The sequence below is a fragment of the Monodelphis domestica genome, chromosome 5, assembly GCF_027887165.1.
Source record: "Monodelphis domestica isolate mMonDom1 chromosome 5, mMonDom1.pri, whole genome shotgun sequence".
Taxonomy (NCBI): Eukaryota; Metazoa; Chordata; class Mammalia; order Didelphimorphia; family Didelphidae; genus Monodelphis; species Monodelphis domestica.
Window position 1 is genome coordinate 305,114,690 of NC_077231.1, and position 22,051 is coordinate 305,136,740.

The following is a 22,051-nucleotide window of genomic DNA, read 5'->3' on the forward strand; positions in this document are numbered from 1 at the left end:
TTGGGAATTAAACAATTGGTTAAGAAGATGTCTGGGAATGGGATTTGGATGTCTGAATCACAGCTTAAAATACAGAAAAGATATAATAAACCTGGGATGGATAAACATTTATAAAATGGGCTAGTAGGAATGCATTTGCATATAAACGTGTATATCTTGCCAAAAGAATGTTAAAGGATCACAGACGGTATCCACAATACAGGAAAAAGAATGAGTAGTGATACTCAGAAACTCATAGGAGAAACAAAATTTTAAAAAGGAATCAGCATTTAATAAAACCACTGGCTCTAGCTCTGTATTTAGAAGGCCAAAAAAGGTAAACTAGAGATGCTCGAGGAAAGAGAACAAAGATCATTTCACAGGTATCACAGAGACTAAAATTTAGAATATGGACTTGGAAAAATATATCTAAGACAAAAGGAACAGGATAAGTGAAAAAAGGGGAGAGGAGAGGAGAATGACATTGTTTATACTAAGAAAATTTACTCCTGAGGAAATTCAAAAAGGAAAAAGAGAGAAGCCTCTTCCTTTTGGTAGTGAGTGTGTAAATGAATATAAATATTGGTAGAACAGAAACAATGTGTTTTTGTTGGTGAGAGAACTGAAATGAATCAAGCTGGGTCCTCTACCTTCTAAAAGATAAGAGCATCATTAAGAGAAATTGGGATTATTGTAACTTGCTCTAAAAGAGAAAGAGCTCTAGCAGACACCCAGATCATTACTGTATCCCCCATTACTAATATATCATGTTTCTGTGACAGGCTTGTGATGTTTCTCAAATCGCTTCTGGTTGCAAAAGGAGAAATGATGAGAACCTTGGGCTAAGTGAAAAGGGAAATAATCCCTCCATTTTGGAATCTGTGATATCAAAGGAGGAGAAAGTTGGGCTTAGCCTGGAATACACACCGACTTTTAGTAGGGCAGATTTCAAAGGGTTCAGAGAGAGTATAAGTAAGATTTCACAATATAAAAATTTTATAGCGGAAGGTAGATCAAGTGGGATAGGAAGCTCTCAAGAATGAAACTCTTTAGATATAAAGAGAACTTTGCCGGTGAGGTGAGAGTGACATGGAATGGCCCAGCCTGACTCGGATGTCACTTTACTTACATACCTACGTTTCCCTTTGCCAAGGTACCTCTCCCCACCTTTTACTACTCATTTTTCAGTGAATAATATCCTCTTTCCTGTCATTCCAATGATTCTGAATTCCCTACTTGTCATGGTTCAAATTCTGCTCTCTTTTCTACCCTGCCTCCTTTGCTTCCTCAACTCCAGCCCCCAAATGCCCCATTAAAGCTCCCTCCTCTTTCCTGAATGTTTGTCCTTAAATAACAAACTGAACCTTTTTCCTTTCCTGCACTCACTGAGCTTTGGAGCCTTCCTGATGACACAAATTCCCTTGCCACACTTTCCAGCATTGGTTGCTCCAACTTACTCACTGGTCATGGAGCTATAAAACTCCTTGTTCCTCATCACCATTTCCAGGTGCTCTCCCTCTCAAACCATCACTCTATAACTTTTCTTCATACTAAGAGACTTAGACACACAAAATAACCGCCCCCCACACACACACACATCATAACCTCTCATTTCACATGGCCTACTCCTCTACCCTACCTCAACTCCACAAAGATCCTCATACCTTGATCTCTCAATAATACACAATAACATATGTGTTCCACTTCCAAGGTCATGAACTTTTAAATTCTCTAATCTAATTACAATCTGTTGTCATTCCATCCATTCTGCTGGCTTGTGACCTTTAATAGCTAGTATTTATCAAGTGCTTCAAGTTTGTAGTATTATCTCATTTTGTCTTTACCTGGGTGGTAATGTCTATTATTATCCCCATTTTACAGATGAGGAAACTAAGAGAGAAAGAGATAAATAATTTGCCTAGGGTCACAGACTTTGAGACTAGATAAAAAATTCTGGTCTTCTTGACCTCAGGTCCAGGGCTATATTGCACTGAATCATCCAGCTGGCTCTCACTACAAGTTCAAATTTCTCCATGTCTTGGTTCTTTCCCAGGCTATCATCTCTACATTGCCTACATTCTCTTTCTATTCATCTTGACCCCCTTGGGGACCAGTTGAAGTCTACACTGTCTTCTTCCCTGTCTCTCCCCTTTGCAAGTCTCAGCTCTGGATTACTCCCACCACCCTATCTTTGTTCCTACATACCCTCTACAGAATGAAGCTGGAGCAAATGACAAAAGTGCAGCCTGGATCCACTATAAATTTCTGTTACACAATCTCAACTGGGCTTTCACTGTAGCAAGGCAATTCTTTTACACTTCCTTAAATTGACTCACTGTCTCAATTCACCCCAGCTTTTTTAGACTTTCCCATCTCTTCTCAATCCTTCCATGTTTCCTTTCCCCCACTCTTTTAGCTAAGAACCACATCTCATATTTCACTGAAAAAACTGAGATTATTGAGCATTTATTCTTTCTCCCTCCTCCTCTCTCATATCACTCAGATACCATCCCCTATACCTACCTTTCCAGACCTTCCTCACACATGAAGAGGTGGTTAATTCTCACCAAGGCAAACCCCTTTCTATGTACAAGTGATCCCATTACACCCTGTCTCTTCGAGCAGACAACCTCCTTTATCATTCCCACTCTTGGAATAATCTTCAATCTGTCCCTGTTTACTAATTGCTTCTCACCCCCTATAAACATGCCCAAGTCTCCCCTGACCTCAAAAAGCCTAAACATGATCCATGCTATTGTTATCCCCATTTTACAAATGAGGAAACTTCATGGTCCCTCCCTACCTTCCCAGTCTTCTCATACATTACTTCCTACCACATACTCTTGTAAGGGGTAAATTTTGGGGTTTTTGACTAATATATTATACTAATGGTCACCAGGGATTAATTCAAATCCCAATAAAAATACTCAAGTCAGTTTGGGAATTTCATGGTGGTTTAATTACTATAGAGAGAAAGAATTAAGAAGAAGAGAGAGGGAAAGAGGTGTAAGATTTCTTGGGCCTAGCCTAGACCAAGGGGAGTTCAGAGAACTCAGGCACAAGGCCTCCTCAAAAGATAAAAACTAGCTTGGCTTCCAGCCACTAGGTCTATTCTGAGATGAGGGGCCTTCTAAGAGGATAGTGCTTTTAGGAGGTAAAGGAAGAAAAAAGGAAAATCCGCCTAAACTCTAGGAGTTCAGGGAAGACGCCTCACCTGACCCACACCAAAAACGCAAAAACACCACCCAGCACAAAGACCCAGAGCTCAGGGCTCCCCCACCAAAGAGCTGGGCAAGAGGAAGTGACACGAATATATAGACTTTTTTTTTACATCACTTCCTGCATCTCACATGTACCAATGGTAGCTTAAGCTTGACTCAGGACAGCCCAGGAGTCTGCCAGTTGTTTCTTATTTGTCACTTGCTAGCACATGTCTGTCATAGGCCATACCTCCTCAACACTTAATCCTTAAGTAGGGGTGTTTACATTCCTGTTTGTTAGAATTTTAAAAACTAATCAGGGCGAAGAAAATCTAAAATTCACACTCTTGGACCAGTGACCCTGGCCTCCAGGAAACTCCTATCTCCTGATTGACAATTTTCATTGTTCCTCTCCCATGCCTAGAATTCTATCCTTTCTCATCTCCACCTTTTGGCTTCCCTCAAGTATCAGTTAAAACCCCACCTTCTATCATCCAGGACAATCCTGAGGGACTCATGAGAAAGGATGCTATCCACATTGAGAGAAAGAACTGTGGGAGTAGAAACACAGAAGAAAAACATGATTTATCACTCATTTACATGGGTATATGATTGGGGTTTTGGTTTTAAAAGATCATTCTACTGCAAAAATGAATAATATGGAAATAAATATCAAGTGATAACATTTGTATAACCCAGTGGAATTGCTTGTCAGTTCTGGGTGGGGGGAGAGAAGAAGGGAGGGAAAGAAAATGAATCATGGAAATATGGAAAAGTATTTTTAAAAATAAAATAAAATCCCATCTTCTACAAGAAGCCTTTCCCAATCTCTCTCTTAATGCTAGGGCATTCTCTGTTGATTATCTCCAACTAATTCTGTCTTTAGCTTATTTATACATAGTTGCTGGCATGTTGGCTCCCCCATTTGTGAGCTCCTTGAGAGCAGACCCAGTTTTTTGGCCTTCTGTCCAACCCCAGTGCTTAGCCCAGCATCTGGAATACAGCAAATGCCTAATAGATGTTAGATGCTTTGAAATAAAACAAAGACAGAAAAAGTCCACTGGATTTACTGGCTGAGAGGGTTATTTGGAACCTTGAAGAAAACAATTTCGTTCATGGGGCAGGGTCAGAAGCCATACTGCCAGTAAGAAGTGAGAATGAGAACCTAGATGACCCTTTCTAGGAGTAGAGCTAAATGGCAGACAGGCAGCAATTTCTTTTTCCCTTTTTTTATTTAAAAATTTTCACAGTTACATGATTCATGATCCAACCCCCCCCCCCCCCCCGCTCTTTCTTCCCCCTTCCAACACTGACCACTGGGTTATACATGTATCATGTTCAAAACCTATTTCCATTTTATTCATATTTGCAATAGAGAGATCTTTTAACATCAAAACCCCAATCATATCCCTATCAAACTATGCATTCAATCATATGTTTTTCTTCTGCATTTGTTTCCATAGTTCTTTCTCTGGATGTGGATAGCATTTTTTCTCATAATAAGTTCCTCTGGATTGTCCTGGGTCACCACATTCAGCAAATATTTCTGAAGCATTTACTATGTGTTAGGCCCTCTGCTAAGGTCTGGGGATACAAGGAAAAGCAAAACCTCCCTGCTTTTAAGGAGTTTTCATTCAAATGGGAAGAAAATATGCAAATAACTCTGGACATTCAAGATAATAGTATATAAATGGGAAGTAATCTTTTTTAAAATTCAATTTTATTTTTATTTTCTATTCCAATTCTCTTCTTCCCTCTACCCCTCCTACCCATTGAGGCCAAGGCAAGAATCACAATAAATAGAAAGTAAGGGGAGATAATGCACAGGGAATGGAGAGGAAAGGGCAGGGGCAGGAAAGATCTCTTGAAGAAGGTGAGGTTTAAACTGAGTCTTACAGAACACAGGGATGTTAGGAGTCAGATGTGAGGAGGTAGCTCATCCCAGGCACTAGGGACAGGCTTTGAAAATGCCTGGGTCAGAGGTGAAGTGTCTTGTTTGAGGATTGGTCACTGGACCACAGAGTATATGGAGGGGATTAAAGTACGTGAGTAACTGGAAAGTTAAGAAGGGGCCAATTTGTGAGGGGTTTTAAATGCCAATTAAAGGCTTTTATATCTGATCCTGAAGGTTGTAAATTAAGATCCCTAGAATATTGGGGGGGGGGGGGGGGGGGTTGGTAGGAGTGGAGTCATATCTGCTCCTCAGGACTAGCTTGTTGACAGGCCAAGACCAATCCAAAGGTGGCTGCAGTAATCCAAGTAGAAGGAATAAGTAAGAGCTTGTACAAGGGTGAGTGGAGTCTTGACCGTATAAGAGAGAGATTGTAAAATTTGCCATAAAAGGGATATATAGAGTGAATGACAAGTCAGAGATGACAGAGTTTCTGATGAAGTGTGCCATTAGATAGACATATAAACTGTTTTATTCCATTCTTGCTCTGCACCAGATGCAGAGCCAAACACAGGAGAAAGGCCCAAACCACTCCCAGGCTCCAAAACACAGCATCAGTTATTAATAAACAGGGTTCTAGAAAGGGAGGTTAGCGGAAATAGGCATCTGAAGGGGTCTGGGGAGGAGACAGTGGGGCAGTAGCTTGGCTGCCAGAGCCCTAACAGGTGACACTCAACTACTGGATCACTCACCTATTGGAGGACAAAAAAAAATCATCAACCCAAGTTTCCTATGGGGAGGAGATGGTTAGAAAGCAGGAACTATCTTTGTTAACAGGAAATTATGATGATTAAAAACATGAGTATGATGCTTTTGTGGGACAAGTCACAAAATTAACACAAGAAGCAGACAGAGTTAATCAAGTCTAATGCTCATGTTTTACAAAAGATAAAACTAAAGCCTAGAAGCTAGTTGGTGACTATCTCCTAGTGTCTCAGGAAGACCAATAGGGTGGCGCCCCATTCTCTCCTCTCACTCTCTCCCCCAACCCCTTATGATTTGGCTTCTGACCAAAATGGCTCTTTCCAAAGTGACCAATGAACTTTTAGTGGCCAAGTCCAGTAGCCTTTTTTCAATCCTCATTCTCTTTGGCTTCTCTGCAGCCTTAGTGGCTTACTCTCTCCTCCTGGATACTTTCTTTCTAGGTTATCCAGACACTCCTCTCTCTTGGTTCTCTTCCTACCCATCTGATCTCTCTGTCTTGGTCTCATTTACAAGGTGTGGCTCCAGACCACACCCTTAAATAGTAAGTATCCCTCAGGGTTCAGTCTGAGTCCTCTTCTCTTCTTCCTCTATAATACACACGGTGATCCCAAGTGTATTATGCTTATGATTCTCTATGCTTATAATCCTCAAATCTACGTATCCTGCCCCAAACTCCTTGCAGACCTCCAACGTCACATCTTTTTAAACTTGACATATCCAAATCAGAACTCATTATCTTTTCTTTGTAAACCCTGTCCCCCACCTCCTACTTTTCCCAGTCTCTCAGGCTCAAAATCTCCAAATAAGCATCATCACTCATTATCTCTCATCCCATCCTAGCCAAGCTGTTTGCCAAGACCTTCTGATTTCAACTTTGAGTCAGACACTGCTACTTTAATCTGGCTAATCAAAAATTAGAAAATTGGGGGTAGCTCAGTAGATTGAGAGTCAGGCCTAGAGATGGGAAGTCTTAGGTTCAAATCTGGCCTCAGACACTTCCCAGCTGTGTGACCCCGGGCAAGCCACAACCCCCATTGCCTAGCCCTTACCACTGTTCTGTCTTGGAACCAATACAGTATTGGTTCCAAGATGGAAGGAAAGGGTTTAAAAAAAAAAAAGAGAAATTATTCATCATAATTTTAGATGCACACAATGAACCTGTTAATAAATTTTATATTTAAATAGTTTAGGTTATTTCCTCTTCCACTATATCTTCCCCAAAAAACTTTGAAGGCAGGGCTTAATTTTGGTTTTGTCTTTGTAATTCCAGCACTGAACAACCATGTCTCACATATATTAGGTACTTAATAAATGCCTGAATGAATCAAATAACAGTCATACCTGACATTTGTGTATTACTCTCTAATCTATACATTAATTTGTAGCCATTCTCTCATTTGATTCCATCATATATAATAATATAATGAAGTTTTCATGCTATCATGACAGATTGGAAACTGAGATGCAGCAATGCTGCAGGATGTATCCCACCAAGGTTACATAGCTAGAAGTGCAGGGATTGAAGTCCATGTGTAAAATGATCATCTTAAAAATAGGGGTTATATTCTACTGCAGTATACTTGTGACCTCATCACTCCAAGTACTCCCTCCCTCCAATGGTTCCCTTAACCCTGGTCTGGATTATTTCTCTTCAGCGTATTACTTGACAGAGAGAGCAGCTTCCTAAGAGATCTCCTAGCTTATCCTGTGGCCTAGTTTAGTACTTGAAAAAGATTAGTGTCATCTGCTGAGAGAGAGAGGACTTCTTAGAATTGCTGGTTTCCTTCAAGCTCAGCTCAAGGGGCACTTTCTGTATTGTGAAAATAACTCTCCCCTTGCCTATTTTTCAACAAAAACTGAAAACACCCCTAGTTAACATGAAGTAGGGGAGGTCACAAATCACTTACTAAAGTGGATGACAACTCCAGAAGCAACTGACCACTCCCTGGGTAGTGCTAAGCAAATTTAAAGATTGTAATTGGCTCCCATAAAGTGGAGGAAAGAAAAGGAAATGATGTAGAAAAAAGGACTATAAAAGTCCTGAACTTCCTGTCCAAAGGAGTCTTTGAGCGGAATTTTGGGCTTGGAGGATCTTTGACTGGGACTTTAACTTGAAGCTATGACTTGGGTCTTTGGCTCTTGGACTGCTTCTGCTAAGACTGCTCCTGGAGAGATTAGTCCTAGAGGCCTTCCCCTCTTGGAGGAGGCTATGTGGGTGGAACTCCTGTTTAATTCACCAGTCCTCCTGCTGAGGATTAACAAGCCCTCCCAGACTGACCCAGGGACCAAAACAACATTTAGGGTGATAGGCTAGACATCTTCTCTACCCTCTTTTTATACTTCTCTACTTTCATTCCTTCTACCTTTATGTAAATAAAACTTCTAAAAGTCATTTTTGGCTTGAGCTATAATATTTTAAAATCAGCAACCACAGTATTATCTTGAAATTATCAAATATTTAATCAAACCTTTAATTTTAATTCCTTACAGTATGAAGCTTTTCCTGATCTCTCTCAACAAATGACTTTGTACTTATTTCATCATACATAAATACACATCTATGTTACATATATTTGTATCTCTATATACATACATACAAACATATGCACTCATGCGCACACACACACATACATACATACATACACACACATATATATTGCCTCATTTAGAATGTAGGCTCTCTGAGAGCAGGACTTTCATTTTTGTCTTTAATACCTAGCACATAGTAGGGGTTCAATAAAGGTCTGGTGCCTGGTTACTGTATGCTTCCTATTCCTGACTATTTACAAAAATATTGACTAATTAAAGCCCTGGCCCTGATATTTATAGCATCCCACAACTGAGATGTTTGATTCAGAGAAACGTCCATTTATCTCTATCCTCTTGTGTCTCCTAAGTGAGTTCCCTATACCTGAGATTTAGCTGTAAACTTACTTTACAGATTCCTGCTCTGATCTGGTAATTACTGTGGCTTTCCATTGGTCAGTTTCATTGCTAGTCATCTACTTTTTTCATCATCTCTGTTCAATGAATGCATTACTGCATATAACTTCTTTAAAAGTCATCTCGGTAGTACCACAGTGGTTGGAGAACTGGGCCTGGAATCAAGAAGATTTGAGTTCAAATTTGATCTCAAGATAATTATTAGGATATGTGGACTGTGGCAAGTTATTTAACTTCTGTATGCCTCATTTTCCTCAACTGCAAAATGAGATTAATATTACTTATCTCCTAAGGTTGTTATGAAGTTCAAAAGAGATATCTGTAAGGTGCTCAGCATAGCACTTAACATTTAAAGCAGGCACTATATAAATACTAGCTGCTATTATTAAAATTAAAAAATAAAAAACTTTCTCTATAACCATGTAGCAGCCACCTTTTCCCATCCTTCCCATAATGGGAGAAAATGCCTTTGGCAAAAAGGACATCTGGGGGGCAGCTCTGTGGCTCAGTGGATTGAAAGTCAGGCCCAGAGATGGGAGGTCCTGGGTTCAAATCTGAAATCAGATACTTCCTAGCTCTGTGACCCTGGGCAAGTCACTTAACCCCTATTGCCTAAGCCTTTACCACTCTTCAGTCTTAGACGCAATACCCATTATTGATTCTAAGACAGAAGGTAAGAGTTTATTAAAAAAAAAAAAGATATCTAGATTTTACCTCCTGAATTCTTTTTCTAGCCTTCTCAATTCTAGTGATTTTCCCCAGATATCAGTCCTGAAATAATCAAGGTCCTTAATATACTTGGTACCTAGGAAAATACTGGCTTCCCTTCTAAACTGAAAGAGGCAGAATGAAACAGTAAGAGAAATTCCATCCAAAATAATTACAAAATGCATAAATATCTGAGTTTTTAACCTACCAACACATACAACACATTTTTATAAATACAACTTTTAAATCACTCTTCAAAGCAATAAAGGAAGATAAATGATTGGAAACATTCATGGCTCATGATTGGGCCACATCAATATAATACAAATGATAGTATCTAAGTCAATGTGCAGAGCTTTAATGCTATACCAAGCAATTATGAAGGGGAAACTCAGGCAAAATAAAATTAATTTGGAAGAACAAAAATCTGATAAAAAGTATGAATGAAGGGGGCAGCATTATTATACAAGAACTGTACTAAGCAACTGGGATACAAATAGAAGCAAAGAATAAAATACAAGCATTGCCACACATCAAATTGTATTCTAAAGCAGTAGTCAACAAAACTTTGTGACAATAGTTAAAAAAGCAGAAAAGTAAAACAGTGAGAACAGAACTAGGCAAGGAAGAAACAGTAGCCAGTACCCCGGGGCATGATAAAACCCAGAACTCAAGCTACTATACTGGGTTAAGGGCTGTAGCAAGAACTGCTGAAGACTAGAAAGCAAAAAGGAGGCTCAGACCAACATCTCATACTGTGTTCCATAAATGCAAAATGGATCCTCAAACTAAATAGAAAAGATAACAGCATCAAAAACTTAGAAAAGAATGAGAAGAGGTTATGGAGAGGGGTAATTTTTTTTTAAATTTAAGTCATTTCTAAAAGAAAATTTCATAGTTGTCTTTACAATAATTCTATTGCTATATTTTGTTTTCCAAATACATTCTTCTTCCCTCCCTGAGAAGCCATTTTCTGAAGCAATTAACTAACCCATCAACAGAGTCTGACAGCATATGCAACAGTCCTCAAGGCTTTCTCCATTACTATCTATCTCACAGGGGGAGGCCAAAGTGCTTTTATCTTAAATGCTTATCTGTACCACTCCCTTATTCAACCAATTGCAGCAGCTTCCTTTTATATCTGGGCTCTTGGTTTAGCTATTATAACTCTGTGTTTATAACTTAGGTCCAACCTGTCTTTGGAGCTTCAGTGTACAGGATGTCCACATGTCCGATTTCAGAACGTGGTGTGTGGCGATCCAGTCAAACTGGCCATCTCTGTTCCTCACAAGTAACAGTCCAGCTCTATTCTCTGAACCTTAGTACTGGTCATCCCCCACCCTCATCGCTTTCCCTTAGAGTCCTTCTTTTCCTTAAAATGCAGCTCAGGGACCATCTTTTCTGCACCATCTCTCCTGATTCTCCTCTCCCAAATTACCTTACATTGAAATACTTTGTGCATATTTGTATTTATTAACTTTATGCTGTACATATTTTTATATGTATTTCTTTTCCCCATATGAATTTGAGCTTACAGCAAGCAGGGACTGCTTGGAAACACTTGCTAATTGATTTTTCAGCCTTGGTTCCTCAGCTCTGCAAGACGTGCATTTTCTCACCTTTTCTTCAGGACCAAACTTGATCACTGTAATTACATAGATGCCTGAATATAACAGGATGCAATTAGTGCATTGAGTTTCTGAGAAACTTTTATAACTGATAGAGTAAAATGAGCACAATCTATTATACAATAATAACAGTGTAAAGACAAAAGCCTCTGAAAGGCTCTGACCAATGCAAAAAAAAGACCAAGATCTCAGAGGCTTTGCACCAATGACACAGGCTCCCCAGAGCCTGGCAGAGAGGTGGCAGATATCTTGGGACAAGGGCAAGGTGGCAATGGGTTTGGCTTGACTGCGCATATTTATTAAGAGGGTTCTGTTTTCCTTTTTTCTTCAGTGGGGAGGGGAGAAGGACAAAGAGAAAATAAAACGCATGTTAACTGCACAGAGTTTTCAAACAACCCCACAGATCTAAGAACACCTTAGGTTTTCCCTGCCCACTGGGAATGGACTTCCTGGTTTGCTTTCCTTTAGGGAGTTTTCACAGCTCCTCTGAACTCTTCACATGCCGCATATTATGTTACATCACTGTTAAAATGTTATATATTGTTAGATCACTCACTTTAGTCATAAACCCACTGATGAAGATCCATTTGTTTCCCAGCTTTTGCCACTACAAAAAGCCCTCCTCCAACAATCCTGGTACAGCCTGAAGCCTTGCTGGTTTGGGCCTCCTTAGACTACAGGCCTCTTGGAGGGATCTCTGGGACCAGAGGGGCTGTTCCATCCTAACTGCTGTCTTCACATATTCCTGGCTGCTTTCTTGAAGAGTGGAACCAGCCTTTCCATGGCACATCCAACAATGACCACTCCTAGGTCTTGTCATTTTTGCCCCCAAATGCAAAAGGGCTGGATAAATGTCAATCAGCATCACTTCCCTCTAACTGGAAGCAGACTGGAATTATAAACACCAAGACAACATGACCAAAAGGCTGAGATCTCCAATGCCTTCAGGTCCCTACTAATATGATCTGACTGATCTCTGAGGGGAGGATCCCCAGGCTCCCTCTCTCTCCTGGATCTTCTGTGCTGCTCTGGTCCTTCAAGCCTTATTTAAAAAAAAAAAGGCATTGTCTTCTCTGAGGCCCCAAGATTCTTTTCCTAGGTTTCAATTTACCCCTCACTGACCTTACAGCCCTTCCTAAGGGTTTTATAATGCCTCTTATCTAAGTACCACTTTTGGAAGAAAAACAAAGAAGTAAGACCAAGTGAATCAAGCTAAGTGTATGAAATATTCTGAATGTATGGTGGTGCACCACCTCTCTCCTGAGAGGGAGGACCTTGGTTTCACTATCAATTGGGGACAGACAAGGACTCAGAAAGATGAACTAGGATCAGCGAGGAGAAAAGGCAAAAAGGCAAATCATGGCTTAAAGAAAGACTTCCCAATTCCTCTTACTTGGAGTCTCTAAGCAAGATAGGAGGCAGGCAGGAGATAACCACTTGTCACTGTGATACTTCTTGCTCTGGTATAAACTACCCAACATAGCTTTTAAAGCCCCTTTCAAGTCTAAAATACTATGATTCTGTCATTTCTCTTCAATACTGGTCATTGCATTTCATCTGAATTATATCTTAGTGTTGTTTTTAACATTACGCTATAATCACTTTGCATATTATTCTCACGATTCTTTCACACTCATCTCTTTTAACTGTCAGTTTTGTTTCTCTACATCATATTATTTGTAGGTGGGCTGTATACCAGGAATGTTTATTGTCTTAACCTGGCGCTCCTCTGGGCCTCTCTCTAGGGGCCATGCGATCTTGATGGCATCTGGCTGGTGAAGAAAGCAAAAGATTTCCTTTGTTTCAAACGGCTGGATTAAAAGACCTCTTTAAGGTTTCTCCCAGCTGACATTCTGGAGCATATGTTCCTGTCTGGGTTGCCCAGTGGGTTTCTCTTTGTCTAAAAGATCCCTCTAATTCTTGATTCATGTGTAGTACTGAAATAACATTAATTTAATGATAAAAACTATGTCATTCAATCAATAAACATTTATTAAGGTCTATATGCCAGGCACTGAACTAAGTGTTGGACTCACTAGCTTAGGTTACCAAATCTCTCTACTTCCATTAAGTAGCCTAGGAGGAGTATAACTTTCCCTCATAGTTCCTTAATTATATCCTTAACAGTACAGAACATTTTAAAATATAATAGAAATACCAGACATAAGCCCATCCAAGAAGGGGAGGATGTTATCATAGCACCTACAGAGGATGTAACTTTAAACCCTTATCTTTGAAAAATGTCTTTTTGTCTGACTCAATCTTTATTCATTAAATAACTGACTTCTCTTTATTTGGAATGTTTAGTTTCCAAAATAAAATCATAACAGTAAAGGTGTCTGATCTCCACTAAGTTTTATGGAAGCAATGAGATGGTAAAACCGTTTGTATAAATATTTAACAAGTATGAAACCTTTTAAAAAATGACAATGAGGGGGCAGCAGGGTAGCTCAGTGAATTGAGAGCCAGGCCTAGAGATGGGAGGTCCTAGGTTCAAATCTAGCCTCAGACACTTCCCAGCTGTGTGACCTTGGGCAATTCACTTAACCCCCATGGCCTAGCCCTTACCTCTCTTCTGCCTTGGAGCCAAAACATAGTATTGACTCCAAGATGGAAGGTATGGGTTTAAAAAAAATGACAATGAAACCTTATTAACCTAAAGTCTATATTCTAAACTATGTAAATTGACACACAAGACATTATTACAGAATAACAGATTTAGACTTTGAAGGGAGGTCAGATCTCCTTCATTTTATGGATGAGGAACTGAGATCTAGGAAGTTAAGTTAAATATTATTTATCCAAAATCACAAAGGTTCTAAGTATCTAAACCAAGATTCAAACTGAGGTCTTCTGACTTCAAATCTAAAACCCTTTCTATTGCCAAAGGTAGTCCCAAAGAAGGAACATATGTAAACCTTTCCCCCAATTTTGCATGATATGGATGTGGAACATGGTACGTAATTTAAGATTTTTTAAAATATGTACATCTGTTTTTCTGCCCCCCCCCCCCCTTCTAATTTCTTATTTATTCCTTGGGAAGGGGAAGAGGAATATATTGGGAAATGCGTTAATTTTTTTAAAGAACATGATCAGCATGAAAAAAGGTTCTAAGAAACATCCTATCCTAATAATGGTAGTAAAATAGATGGGAGAGCTGAAGAGAAAGGGCTCTGACCTGTGATCTAAGGAGAAAATTCCTTCTGCCTGAGAAGGCAGCACCTTGTCCCAAGGTCACAGACAGCAGGTGATAGAAGCTGAGCCTGAAGCCAGGTCTTCCTGACTGTGAGGTCCATCCTCTGGCCATGTTTCCTCTCTTAGAAAGACTACTAAAGAAAACAAAACTACCAAAGAAAACTACAGAAATAACAGAGACAGTTCAAATGCAAGCACACATCAGATGCCACAGGAGAATCAGGCACAAGGAATGTGCAGGACACGTTTAGTATTCAATAAAATGGGAAAAGCATAACAAATTCCCTTCTTTCTGATAAATGAGTCAAAAAAGATGCTTCCACAGCAAGGGGCTGCAGTCTTAATTGCCTTTATTAGTCACTAAGCAGCAGCTCCCACCTTATTACCCTGCTCCTATGCACAGATGGTTCTGCAGATTAATCCTGGGATGATGGAGTGCCTCTTCCCTCTACACCTCTACATAACTGTGCCTTAGTAACTGGAGCCATTAGAACTGAGCTTGCTTTTCTACTCGACTCAAATCAAGTGTCATGATACTTAAAAAAGCTTTTGATTCTGGTACACAGGGTCTGCCTCACATAAGTAGGTATCCTCAGACAAACCACAATCTTTTCTGAGTTTTCTCTGAGACTCAATTTCCTCATTTGTAAAATGGAGACAAGACCCGCCCTGTCTAGCAAAGATAACATATGTGAAAGTGTTTTAAAGAGTAAAAGGTGCTATACAAATGTAAAATATTATTATTATTATTGTAATACCTCCCCAAGTTTAATAGGAAAATAAGACTGGCAAATCTTCAAGACTAAAAAACATCTGAGATGACTGAAGAGATATTCTGGTACCAACAGATTCCACCATGTCAGTAAACAATCTCATCATTAGGGAAGCCCTGTTGGTCCTGCTGCTTCTCTTCAATGAGTGTGGTGGTGACCCAATGGATTAGAAGTTTGCTTCAGAGCAGGAGAAGCCTATGAACCCTTTTCCAGAACAATGTTTTTAAAGGCATAAAGTTCATCAAACCCAGAGGATGACAAAGGAAACCAATTTTATTGAAATATTGTCATCAAAATATCCCAAGGAACAAGTTCATAGCTCTCAGATTAAGAAGCTGACTCTAAGACTTACAAATCACAGCGGTACAGATCTGGCCTGAACAAGAAGTATTCCTCCTCACCAGGAGCTCTGTACAGGGATGAAATCCCTAGTCTGATCCCCCCCCCCCCCCTCCCAATGAGGAGCTGACTATGCATTCAATTACAGAAGTAGAGCTGTGTGGGACCCTTGGTGGCCAGGTAGTCTCACCTCCTCTTGCTACAAGTGAGCAGCCTGGTCCAGAGAAATCAAATGACTTGCCCCAAGCCCCACTGGTAGGAAGCATTGGAGCTAAAAAAACTAGCTGAGGTCCTTCTCACTTCAAACACAGCACTCTCCTTTCCATTGCACTATTCAGTTCTGAACTTAAACATCTGTTTGGTTAGCACAGGAATTCATCACTACCAAAAAAACCCCAACAACAAAAACACCTGTTCCAGTTCTTTCTTTAAACCCCAAAAGGTTTGGATAAAAGTCTCAAATACTAAATAAAAAAAATAAAAAAAAGTAAAAATTCATCCCTTCCTTATAGCATTGGCTAGATAGGGCAGAAGAAAATCATTAGGATCCCAAATGATGGAATTCAATCTATACCAAATAAAGGGTAAACTGACAGTTAGACAACTATGCCATCAGCACCTCCACAAGATCATTATCTTCTCAATACTCCCCCTCCTCCTAACTGCCCTGTTTCAGCTAAGGGTACCACCAGCCTCAAAGGCATCCAAATAGACAATCTCAAAATCATCCTTGAGCACAATTTACCACCTATATCTAATCAATTGTCAATCAAACAATACAAATGTACTGAGTGCCTAAAATGGTGCCACGCAGAGGGGACACAAAAACAAAAGTCAAAAAAGAGCAGGCAGATCTGCTCTGAAGAAGAAATAAGCTCCTCACCAGGAACACTGTAGATAGATGAAACCCCTGGTCTGATTCCTCTCTTCTAAACAGCTTCAACTCTCCTCAAACTTTCTAGTTTCCCTACCCTTTCAGTTGAGAACCTGGTCTTTTATTTTCCTGAAAAAACTGAGGCCATTTGCTGAGAGTTCTCTCTTCATCTCATACCGTCCAGAGGTATCTTCTGCCACTGTCGCACATGATAAGGTGGTCCTTCTCCTTGCCAAGGCCAATCCTTCTACTAGCACAACTGGTTCATCCCATTTGCCCCAGCTGATTGCCTCTTCTCCTCTATCATTCCTATTCTCTCACTCATCTTCAATCTCTCCCAGTCTCCTGGCTGCTTCCCTACTACCCTGCTCTCCTCTAACAGTCACCCCACTGGTACAGGCCCTCATTACCTCACACCTAGGCTATGCCTAAAGGCTCTCTTGACTTCACTCAGCTACCAAAATTTTCTTCCTAAATGTACTGACCTAAACCTCCATTCAATCACAAACCTCTGGTAGCTCCCTCTTACTTCCAGGAACAAATATAAAATTCTGATTGGCTTCTCCCTTCTCTTTCCGTCTTCTCACCACCATACACTCTGTAGGTCAGTGGCTGTTCCCCAGCTGTCCCTCAAACAAGACACTCTATCTCCCAACTCTGGGCATTTTCACTAGCTCTTCCCCATGCCTAGAATGTTTTTCCTCTTCATCTCCACCTCCTAGCTTCCAAACTAAAATCTCCCATTCTATAAGAAGCCCTTCCAGATCCCTCTTACTCTCAGCATCTTTCCTCTGCTGATTCTTTCCAATTCATCCAGTACATGGCTTGTTTGCACATTATCTTTCCTGTCTGACTCTGAGGTTAGGGACTGTCTTTTGCCTGAGGGTGCTTAATAAATGTTGACTGACTGACTGACCCTCAAAGAGTTTATAGATTAACTCTGTATATATACACAAAAAGATTTAGCAACTAAGGAGCTCAAGAAAGGTTTGAAGGTGGTATTTGAGCTGAGCCTTAGGGAAAACATTCTGAGAAAAAGGTGAGGAGGGAATACATTTCATTTTTCTGTCCCCTCCCCCCTCCCCCCCAGCTAAAACCTCCAGGATTCTTTTTCTCTTCTGGATAGTCTAATAAACTAATTAGTAGGTCTGTATCTAGTTTGTCCCTCTTTTGGATCTATTTACCCACAGATGTCAAAACAATCATCCTATTCTTCCCGCAAATGTGTACAGGTTGCCTGTCTCTGTTGACACTCCTTCTTTTGACCTTACCAAGCCCTAAAGCTACCCCTTATACTTCTCTTCCCTTTGCCAGAGGATTGCCTAGAAGAAGCCTCTATGCTGTCCTCCCTCTGCTCTCACTTCTCTCTTGCCATCTGGCTCTGAGCATGTCACTAAATTACTTTCTCCAAAATGATCAATGACTTTTGAATCTGAAGGCCTTCACTTAATCCCTATCTTTCTGGGCATCTCTGCAGCACGTAAGACTATTGACCACTCTAATTTCCTGGAGATTGTACCGCTGTTCCCTTGGTTCTCCTATTTGTCCAGCCCCTTCATCTGTCTCTTTTGCTGCATTTCTGTCCAACACCACATATTAGGTAACCCCAAAGGCTCTGCCCTAGGCCCTCTTTGGTTCTTTGACTAACTACACTCTATCTAAATTACCTCATCCACTTCCATGGGCTTAATGGATTCAGTTATCCTTTATATTCAGGTGACTCCAGATCTAAGTATCCATCCTTAGTCTTTCTCTTGAGCTCTAGTCCAGCATCTATTACTGCCAGGCACAGAATTCATTCTCTTCTCCCCAAACTCATCCCTCTTCTAAACTTCCCTATTTCCTTCCACTCCTTGCTCTCTCTTCACATTGCAAACCTAAACTGTTAACTCGAATTTGTCAATTCAACTCCCACTAAAGTTCTCTCTGCATTCACTCAGCCAAAACGTTCATTCAGTCCCTAATCTCTCACCTGGACTATTACAACAGTCCTACTCAAAGTTCTCCCCTCTCCAGTACATACACCTTCCACAGCTGTCATGTTCCTAATGCACAGATCTGACCCTGTCACTCCCCTGCTCAATTCACTACAGTAGCTCCTTCCCCAAGATCAAATATAAACTCTGGTTTGTCATTTAAAGACATTTCCAAGTGGATCCATTCGATCTTTCCAACCGTAACACCTATTATTCCCTTCAGACCTCACTTTCCAGCTACGCTGGCCTCTCTCACATAGTCTGTCCCCATGCCTGGAACATCTTTCCCTTCTTGCCTCCACATCTAAGAATCCCTAGTCTCCTTCAGGACTTAGCTCAAGCCCTCCCCCTGCTACAAGAAGCCTATCCTAATCCCCATTTCCACCAAGGAACCAGACTCCTCCGTCAAAGTTACAATGCATTTATTTTGTCTACACATCTACGTGGATGTGGTCTCTCTCCTGATTAAAGAAGGCTCCCTGAGGAAAGCAAAAACTATTCCACACATGCCTTTGCATCCCCAGTGTCTGTCTAGGGCAGCATCTGACATGTTGTAAGTACTTGATATTTGCTGGTTTCCTAAAACAAACATTTGAAAATGCAATTTCCCTGCTCAAAATGTTGTCTTCAGGATAAGCTGCCAACTCCTTAGGCTAGCCTCTACAGTCTCCTCCTGTCTACTCTCTATTTTTCTAGAATACTTTCACATGACTCTCCTCATCCACAATTCCATGCTTCAGCCAAACGGGTCTAGAAGATCTTTCTGGAATTTGACATGCCAACTTCAATCTCTATCTTGGCAGGTTGTCCCTCCCCCCTCTCACTCCACCTCTTAGAAGACAGCTTCCTTCAAGGCTTGGCTCGGGTACCACCATCCTCCTTTCTCATCTCTCTCCTTGGCTCACTCATGTCCCAACACTGTGCCTTGTCAGTGCTTTCTTCTTTCCTGTATGTACTTCTCTGAATACCTATTCTTCTCCTTCAGCACAATAGAAGGCTCCTTATAGATACTTGCTGTTCCATGTTTGTGGCCCATTCATATATTTCATACACATTTGTTGGGATGAGTGACCAGTCTGACATCTCCAAGTAAATGAGGACCTCATGGCATGGAATAGCATGAAGAGCTCTCCCAACTTCCTGTTCCTGGAGTGATTTTTTTCTATCTGTAAAATGCTGGGCTGGGCAGGACAGCCTCTAAGGTTCCGTCGTAGACTCAATAATTAAGTTAATAAACTGGCATCTAGTGAAGGGGAAAGCCCAAGGTCTCTGCTAAGTCAAAATACCAAGTGTCACAATGGGAGTCAGCTGGGGATTCACTATGAAGAAACCTATACAGTTAGCACAGTACAGGGAAATGGTCAAAGTAGGGAAAGGTTTTTAGAAACTTCACCACCACTTTATCAAAATCACAGAGCATCGGATCTAGAAGGCATCGAATGCAGGCTCCTTATTTTACTGCGCGAAATGAAGCCCCGAGGGATCAAGTGACCCCGGGTTTGAGTTTGGGGACTTTTTGTTTCTTTCTCTGATTTTCCCATTGCAGGGAGCTCCCTTAGCACTGAGAGGTTAAAGACTTGTCTAGGGTCACAGGGCACACTTTGCCTTGGAAAATGAACAGGTCATCCAACTCCTACCCTGGCACACTTCTTTCCAAGGTTACCCCTGTGATAAGAGGCAGAGCTAAGATATAACTTTTATGACTTGAAGTCAGGGCACTTTCTCACTATGCTGCATCCACAACAGGAAAAGCTATGAAAAGCAAGTCTTCTTTGCCATATAAACTAAATTAGTTAAAATATTACTGTTAGTGCCAAGCTGTTTCAGGGATCTTTTTAAAACAAGCACAAAATACTGTCTTGACTATTAGAGGAAAGAGGGTTTGGAAAAACTTTCTGGATGTTTCCTATTCAGATCTTACAAATGTCATACTTATGTGGCCAAATTCAGCAAGAAAATATTAAAAAACATGGTTCTGACAAGTCATCCCCCCCCCCCCAAAAGTTCATTTAAGGCAAATAAATTCATTATTAACAAAACCTACTATTCTAAAAATAATCTTGTAGGGGCTTCATGTATGCCACACTTTTAAAACAATTAAATACAAATATGATATAATTTTGCTGCCAGTTCATCAAAGAATGATACGTTCCAAATTGTCAACAAGTCATCAGATTTCCTTATACCAAAAAATAATATTAAATGTCAACATCTTATCAACATTTAACTTATTTCTGTGATTTAAGTCTCATGTTTTGGTTTCATTTCAAGCTCAAAGGGGAAAAAAAACCCCATTTAATCTCATTATTTCAGATTTATTTAGTCCCACTGAAAGATCTCAAATTTAGGCATGGCAAACACTAAGGGTAACCTTAGAAATTTTTATCTAAATGAATCAGGCACTACTCTACAAAAGCATGACAAAACCAGTCCTTTTCCACCAAGCTAAGCAATGGCAACTATTTAGACTAATTTCTTATTAAAGCCTTTCGGGCTGAGGGAAGGGAGGCTAAATGATCAGCCAAAGTCCCTTCCAACTACAGAACATTTGTAATGATCTTCCAAATGGCAACGGTGATCAGTGCTGCTGCCCGAATGGCATACTCAAACGCAAACAATATGTGGAGAAACCAGAAGCCCGTTAAAAGAACCATCAATAAGTCTCCGAGTGATCCTCATCATCTTTCATACAAGTCATCCATGAAAAATTAATGAGTTACGACGCCATTTCCATCACAGTTCTGAACGCCGTTCCAAAGCCCCTCAAGTTGAAATGTGCCACTGAATCATAAAATGCTCCCCCGGCACCCTCCACAATCAGGAGGGCGGAAGAGATGGTTTTTCCTCCTGCAGACAATCCCTGCACCGCAAAACCAGCCCAGGCGGACATCACAGCATCGGGGGGAGGAGGAGCCGCTCCGGAAAGGGAACAATAACAAACGGTCCCTCCGAGGGAGTTTGCCTGCTCGCCCTCTAGCTCGATCACCCACCCACCCATCCCGGCCCCGGCGGTCACCCCTCCCTCCTCCACCAGGGACGAGATCCCGCAGGCCAGCGCCACCTGACCAACGTCGGAAGGTGGGGGAGGGGGATGTGAAGCCAAACACAATGAGAGCAGGCGGCAGGGACAGGGGGCGGGAGCCCACTCCGGAGTGGACTCAGGCCCGGGCGTCGGCAGCCGCGCCGCGCCGCCCCGCCCCGCCCAGCGCGTGGAGGTGGAGGGCGACCGGCAGAAAGCTTTCTTCCCTACCTGGGGGAGGAGAAGGAGCTGGGCTAGTCCGGGATTGGAGGGGCGCGGGGACTCGGGGTCCTAGAGCCCCTGCTGCCATCTCCAACGCCCCCATGCCCATCCCACAGAGGAGGAAACTGAGGCCCCTTTCCCAGCCCCGCTCGCTGGCCCCGAGGAGAGGGCAGGGCAGGGTCCGGCTGCTTCCACCTCTGGGTCCCCAGCAGGGGCAGGAGCCACTTACCTAGCAGTAGGACGTTCTTGCCCGATGGGAGCTTGGAGCGGGAACGGGTGGAGACCTCGCTGAGGATGCAGGACCTGGCAGCGGCAAGACAGGGGAAAAGAAAAAGAGGGGGCGGCTAGAGAGGCAATCGGGGTCTGGAAGGACACCCCCAAGGCTCCACTCCGGGCAAGAAAAGGACCCTGACCCAGGTGGGGAGCAAGTGAGGGACCCCACCCTGGGGAGGGGGCAAGAGAAAGACCCTACACCCAAGATTAAGAACCCTATCCAAGGGGGAGGAAGCAAGGGAGAGACAGCTGGGGCAGGCCAGGGG

General features: G+C 41.6%; 1 protein-coding gene across 2 annotated transcripts in view; it reads right to left on the reverse strand.

Moving 5' to 3' along the window:
• Positions 1-22,051, reverse strand: part of DYNC1LI1 (dynein cytoplasmic 1 light intermediate chain 1) — a 47,294-nt gene that overhangs the window by 23,366 nt on the left and 1,877 nt on the right. For both annotated transcript variants that reach the window (XR_008912503.1, XM_001370079.4), the window contains exon 2: positions 21,742-21,815. Coding sequence is in view for 1 of the 2 variants with exons in the window: in XM_001370079.4 (XP_001370116.1) it covers positions 21,742-21,815 (74 nt within the window). In the remaining variant the exon portion in view is untranslated. The remainder of the gene's footprint in view (positions 1-21,741; positions 21,816-22,051) is intronic.